The sequence below is a fragment of the Coffea arabica genome, chromosome 7e (genome assembly GCF_036785885.1).
Source record: "Coffea arabica cultivar ET-39 chromosome 7e, Coffea Arabica ET-39 HiFi, whole genome shotgun sequence".
Taxonomy (NCBI): domain Eukaryota; kingdom Viridiplantae; phylum Streptophyta; class Magnoliopsida; order Gentianales; family Rubiaceae; genus Coffea; species Coffea arabica.
The window spans coordinates 6,903,014-6,909,990 of NC_092323.1; the positions used below are offsets into that span (position 1 = coordinate 6,903,014).

General features: G+C 37.6%; 1 protein-coding gene across 1 annotated transcript; it reads right to left on the bottom strand.

Annotated features, from left to right (window-relative positions):
- Positions 1-1,528: 1,528 nt before the first annotated feature.
- Positions 1,529-6,677, bottom strand: LOC113702116 (branched-chain amino acid aminotransferase 2, chloroplastic). Its single transcript, XM_027223121.2, has 10 exons — positions 6,320-6,677; positions 6,064-6,143; positions 5,381-5,558; positions 4,962-5,138; positions 4,746-4,877; positions 3,931-4,029; positions 3,621-3,737; positions 3,327-3,422; positions 2,849-2,961; positions 1,529-1,900 (listed from the first exon to the last, which is right to left on the bottom strand). Exons 1-10 carry the CDS (start codon positions 6,452-6,454, stop codon positions 1,783-1,785), a joined length of 1,245 nt encoding a protein of 414 aa, XP_027078922.2. The 5' UTR covers positions 6,455-6,677; the 3' UTR covers positions 1,529-1,782.
- Positions 6,678-6,977: the final 300 nt, after the last annotated feature.

The window sequence follows — 6,977 nt, forward strand, 5'->3', positions numbered from 1 at the left end:
CTACTGAGAATGTCGAAGATGGTGTACTGTTCATGTCATTTGGTTTCGGAAAAACATGTAAAATTTGAAGATGCAAAGGAAAGACTGATGAGATTGAAGTGGAGGAGATTAGAAGACGAGAGCACTAAAATTCCCGCGTATGGAGCACAATATTAAAGAATGAAGGGAAATGGAACTATTAACATGAAATGACTAACGAGTGTCTTTAAAATAGTTTTATGTATTATTTTTTTTCTAATTCGGGAAAGTATCTAAATGTAGAAGAAAAATAAATATGAATGTGTGTATTTAGATAGCAAATTAAGTGTTGTAATGAGTAGGCTGATTGAAAAAAAACCCAAACTGAAAAAATAAGCATCAAATTTATCCCCGTGATTGAGGCATTAAGATGGTGACAACCACTCCAAACATCACTTTCTCCCATATCTTTACTCCTTTATACCAAATCAAAAAGTATAATATGCTATTGGATAAAAGATCCTTTTTTTTATAAATATATATATATATTTATTTGGACCAAATTCGAAGAGTCATACCCAGGTCTTTATATTACATGACCTCCTCACACGAGTTTTCCTGACGGAACTAAGACAGGAAAACAGGGAGAGGAGAATTATATATATATATATATATAAATGTGTATTGGGATCTTTTTTGTCCCCCACAAACCAAATTCCTGCCAAATTTAAAATAGATCTCCACAAATAACGTAATATAACTTTCCTGGAGGATGGCAAAGCAGGTTGTAATTTGGTCACTGTCAAATCAACAGTACAGTCATAGCAAGTTGGATTGGTTATTAGTACTAAACTAGCCACTAATTATTGTTTAATTCTCTCAAGCTACTAGTCATTTGGCTTTCGTAGCGAGTAATTAAATGACAAACTTATTGGAATTTGTTTCCGGTTATTTGTAAAGAAAGTATGAACAACTTGGGATTATTTTCCTAATGGTTTTGTAGGTTTTTCAAATTACTACTCAAATTTGGTTACTAGTAACCAACCAAGTGACAACTAATCTAGTAAATTTTCAATGTTACCAGTAACTTTCCTCAGCTTTACTAATAATTTAGGCTATTAGTAGTCTTCCAAATCACAACTGGTAACTAAGCTTTGACTGCTAATAACCCTTTTTTTTAAACTTTTAATTGAGTACGATTTCAGCATGGCCCTTTCGGCATATTTTCTAACGCCTCCTTTTTTTGTTTCAATGCGACGATGCCTGCTAATCCTGCTTTTTTTTTTTTTTGACAAGAGGCCTCGAGTAATCCTCTCCATTAACTTTACCGGGTCCGGGGCCTCTACAGATGCAGGGCCAACCAGCCCCCGCGTTGAATGGCCCAAGATCGCACAGGAACGAATTTTGAAATCAGTGACCCAGATCAAGACGGGCCCCTCCAGCCTGATCATGGGCCAATCACCTGGACCAGCCCCTCACCCAAGTTTGCCTCTCGAGGATTTGTAGCCTTCGCCGCAATTGACAAACAAAAATACACGGAAGCCAGCATGAGGGGCCGAAAAGCAAAGAATTTAACAATCCTTCTTGGTAACCAGTATTGTATTTTGTTAAAAGCTGATGACTAAAATGCAGTATTTTCACAGTAACTTCCTTCAGCATTATCCAACATAAAGGAACACTATCTGGATTCTATATTACACACTGAAATTCGTCTTTAAACAAAGATATGTGAAAGCTAGTTCATAAGTTTTCACAATCAAAAATGTAGACTAAGATTATCTTTACCATGAACAGTATCCTTGAGCAAAAATCACTAACCAAGGGTTACTTAAGCTCAACGATCCAATCCATTTTATCCTCCGAGATTCCCATCTGCAAACTTGTTAGAGCAGAATACAATTGTTGCGCAACACGACCAACACCATCTGCTCCGTAGGTCACCCTGCACAGTAAAGTAGGGAGGTGCCTTAGGGAACACAAATATTTTGAAGTCCACTTGGGAGTAAAGTAGTGGAATAATGAAAGGACGGGAAAAATAACATCTCCTGCTCACAAAAATTATCGACAAATGGGGCGATATGTAGCACGTGCTAAATGACTAAAAACAGGATAATAGACAATGGGAATGCTACTGGTAGAAAAGAAGTGAGTGATAGCGGACAAAATGAGTAACCTCCTAAAATGCCCCTTTCCAATCATACCCTCATTTTGTCATCCTACCAGACCACTCCTATTTTAGTTCTCAGCACCATCTCCCTACTATGTCTCTCAAATCGCATACTTAAAGATATGAACACATGCATAATCATAAATAAATACTTGAGAAAATCGTCATGAAGTAACATCTTTGAAGTGAAAAACAAAGGTAAAAACAATTTCTCATGGATTTATGCATTGTGGCAAGCTTAGTGGTGATGATGCTTTGCCCGTACAGAGCATATTAAAAACTGTTCAAGTGAAGATAATTGGGTTTGCAACAGGGTTTGCTTAATCCTTGATTGTGAGGGTTTGGTGCAAGGCTTGTATTGTTGGTGATGAGAAAAATGTAACTACTGTTTTTTTCCAGCTATTCATGGCACAATACAGGTGCATTATCATGAAAGAGGAACAAGAATTTGGGAGGATCACACAATCAAGAAGTGGAAAATAAGGTAGGAAGAGAGTCTAGGGTGTTGTTTTAGCTTTTCAAAGTAGAGGCTGATAGTGGTTAGAAAGAGGAAGGCAGATAACTCGCCATGAATGCAGCAATGGTTTTGCAATTGAATTTTCTGCCTTTGCCTTTCTCTGAAGATGTGGATGTTGACCATAGCAGAACGTATAATTAGTACGGTAACGCACAGACGAAGGTACATGTGAACCACAAAAACTATTAAGTAACACCGATAGTTACCTTTTACCCTGATAAGTTATGCTTCCAACAGGAGACACGACAACCGCTGTTCCTGTGCAGAATACTTCATCTGCATCAAGCAATTCATCCACACTGACTGACCGTTCCTCAACCTACATATATTAGCAAATAAGCTTTCAATAGCTTACAGCAGCTGTATTGAAAATCCACGAGTCTATCAGCAGCAAAGAACTCCAGCTCAGCAAGGGACATCAATGGGAAATTATGGAAAGAAATAAACAGGAACTAGTGTTGTTTTCGATAAAAAAGAAACCGCAACAAAATGTTTTGTCATACTCGTTTCTATCAAGCTATAGTTTTAACGCTTGGGAAATGTTCTAATGTTTTTATTAGCTGTAGATCAAGCTGGAATATGAGTATAATGTCAAATCACTGACTAATCAGACTCATGAATCGGCTTGATCTGCAAATTGCAGAAAAAAGCTAGCATAATAGTCTCCACAGTGCCAGAGGTTACCTGGAAGCCTTGGCTAAGAGCAACATCAAGTATGCTCTTTCGTGTAATGCCAGGTAGGATAGTTCCTTTTATTGCAGGAGTTGTAATGACATTTCCCTATAGGAAGAGAATTTGAATAGCATCAATATGTATCACTAAAAAAGGTTCCTTGGTAAAAGGTTCACATATTATCCTGGTCATGTAATTAAATAATTGTTACGTGTTTTTTGGAAATGTACAAAACCGGTTCTATTTGTCCCATCATGAATCAAGAAAGGCCACAAGGTAATATGCATCTGACCATGAACAGTGTACCTTCACAAGAAAAACATTGCAAGAGGAGACCTCTTCTAGATATCTCTTATGAACGCTGTCAAGGTAGAGAACATCAGAATAGCCTTTGGCTTTTGCAGCACTCTGGGCCTTTAGGACCTACAAATTGCAAGCCAGAAGATCCTAAAGGTTTTAGCAATTTCTAGGCTAATCAAACACACAACATCGTGATCCACTCTTTTAGTGAAAAGGAAGAATGTGGTTCTACAGGTAATACAGCTTGCTGCTATCAAAATTACACCTTATTGACAGAATGAATAACAAAAATACCAGAACCAGGAGAGTAGCTTACCGCAGCATAATTCCCGATAGTCTTGACACCTCCAGTACCGCCTGGAGTTGCACGATGCATGTCAGTCTCAACTATCAAGTTTATTGGTGCCAAACCTTCCTGGGAATAAATTAAACGTAAAACCATAGGGAGGTTAACAAATCCACCAATAAAAAAAGTTAACACAGACCTCAACTAGGATATTTGCAAACACAAGTAAATAGAAATAGACTGTTATAATTTGATTACCTGAAAAGCAAATTTAAATCATTCTTGAGACAAAAGACTACCATGGTAGATCAGTTAACTGGCGTAATATAGTCAAGTTGACTAACATAATATGAAAAGCTGGCTTTTGTTTCCAATCTGTCCTATTAGTTCGCCATCCAACCCACTATCCATTTAGAAACCATATTCTTGTAACTTTTTGATTACCCTACATTCATGTTACTTGTATCTACCTATTATTATTGCCTTTTTAGAAGTGAATATTATGTAGTTCTCAAAAGATATCATCAGCTTTCCAATTACAACTAATTCTGCATTGAGATGTTTAAGAAAAAATCCATCTTGACATTCACATTCTTCTTTGTTACACTATACTATAGTCATGTTTTGTCTCAGTTACTTAAAAGTGAGTCCCACAAATATTGCATTTTTTTGCCTATATTATAGGTATAGTGATCAACAAATTGTTCGATATCATTCAAGAGCTTCTGGTTACTTCTCCCTGCCAGTCTCAGCAGAAACTTCCAGGGATGTCAGCTTGAAAGCAATATAAAGTGCCAAAAATCACCATAGCAAATGCATAATAGCCAACGGACAAAAACTAATACCTTAAAATAGTTGCCTACAGGTGATACATATATTAGAAATGTATACTCTGGAGCTGGTGCCAGACCAAGAACAGCGCCACTCCCCATCAGCAATGGTCTGATGTACAAGGAACCTTTACCTGGTGGAGGAATCTGGAAAGAGGCGGAGCAACAAGCAAAGAATTAACATGAGAGACACAAGAGCTAGCCATGGAGAAAGGTTACATGCCACATTACCCATCTTTTATTAGCCAAAACAGTGACTTTTACAGCTTCCACAAACTGTTCAACAGTTGGTGAAGGCATGCACATACGTTCTGCACCCATCCGCAACCGCAAAGCATTCTCCTCAGGACGGAAAAGTAAAATTTTGCCATCATGTTTTCTATAAGCCTTTAGACCTTCAAATAAACCCTACAAACAAATTACAATAAAACATCCTCTATACGCTTCAAAGCATGTGAACAAAACAACCAGATCTTGAACAAAGAACAAAGTCTATAAACTGTCTAAAAATTTAAAAGGAAAATGAAAAACACGCTAGGCACTGTTTACGCTACAGAAAAACTATGGAATTAAACAAAAAACAGTAGTAGACATTATAAAGTTATATTAAACTCGTTCATGCAACAACGATAAAGCTCTTAAAGGATTACCTGTCCGTAGTTTAAGATACCAGCTGATGGGCTCAACTCAATGTTCCCAAAACGCTGCAATTCGCCTTTTGTAAAGTTTTCACCTTGAGAACATTTCATGACATACATATAATCAGTAGACATGAAGCCAAAGCCAAGGTTGTCCCAGTCGATGTCAGCTAATTCAGTGGTCACATTGCTGTAATTGAAAAAATTCAACTTCACTAAAATTGATTTTTCAGCACTCAAAATGAAAGTGTATGAATGAAGGTTCACTTGTAAGATGTTATCACAGACTAAACCTCAACAAAAGCAAGGAAAAATCTCCTGATCATCATTCACGCATCACATATTTTATTTTTAATTTCAATCATCCAAACACACTCTCACTAGCTTATCAACTCGTACTTCTGGATCGCAGTGATGGTGTGCTCAAAATCAGATTTAACATCCATTCCATCTCAATAATCAAAAGCCAAACATTCTGATGAAGGAGTAGGATTCTAATGTTATCGGTCCGCAAAACTTCACATCTGCTTCTCGATGGGCTTTAATTGTAGAAATATTGAATCTTTAAAAGTAAGGAATGACATGCAGTAAGAAACAAATTGTGTCTTGCCAAAGTTTCTAGGTCCAACTTAACAGCACATCTTGAAGATTAAGCAGCACAACTAATTCTGACCAAAAAAAAAGGAACAGCGTACCTTGTGGGAGAGGCCACGCGCGAAGTAGTACCATTATTGTTACTGGTAGTACGCAATGCAAAATGTGATTGCTTTTGCAGCTGCATTTCATAATAAATATACTATCAATTAGTCAAAACTCCCATGCAAAAACAAGCAAAAAAAAACTAGCATAGCATAAATAAAGGGGGCAAACCCAAGAAAGGGCAAAAAATCTGCATCGATTAATTACAGGGGGTTCATTTTGATTAGAAAGACAATGCTCTGATGATGATACCTTGAGAGGTAGGGAGAAAAGGTGTGTTTTTTCAGTGAAGAAAGGAGGGAGAAGCTTAAGAGCGCTTCTTGATGGCCCCAATAGTTGATTTGGGGGAATTGGGTGAAGCCCTGCAAAAACTGCGCAGTTTTCCATTTCCTTCCCACTCCCTCGCTCTCTTTCCTTCGATTCTCTCTCTCTCTCTGGTTTTCTTGGGTCGTCCTTGACCAAAATGCTGCTCGGGAGATGGAGGCTTATAGTACCAATTTGTCTACAGGGCAGTAATAAATAAGTACTTTGGTATAGTTATCAGTATGGTCGTGTCGTGGGTTCGAATCAGTATAGTAATAATAGTAATAAAAGACGTAATTTGGTTGTCACGTATGAGATCTTTTGTCAGTTTTATTTAGGGTATTTGGTTTCCGTTTCAGGTTCATTAGCTTCTTTTTCCTTCCTTTGGCCTGCGTCGTTGCCGCCGGCGGCCGTGTTATATTTTATTTAATCAAAGTCATCCAGTCGTCTTAACTCTTAACACATTGTACACAAGAAAAACTCTTAACACGTTAATTGGGGACTGTTTGGCTTTGCCTACTGCATGGGTGGTGGAATCCCTATCATGGAACTTCCGTCTACTTAACAATCACCTCTTTTATTCTTGACACGTTTTTTACTCGATTTT

What these genes read in the sequence shown, in the direction of transcription:
- LOC113702116 (XM_027223121.2), bottom strand. Translation starts at nt 6,454, where the DNA reads ATGGAAAACTGCGCAGTTTTTGCAGGGCTTCACCCAATTCCCCCAAAT. An exon ending in GTATCTTAAACTACGGACAG is followed by an intron (nt 5,139 to 5,380) that starts GTAATCCTTTAA and finishes ATTTGTTTGTAG; the next exon opens with GGTTTATTTGAAGGTCTAAA. An exon ending in TTTTGGCTAATAAAAGATGG is followed by an intron (nt 4,878 to 4,961) that starts GTAATGTGGCAT and finishes GCCTCTTTCCAG; the next exon opens with ATTCCTCCACCAGGTAAAGG.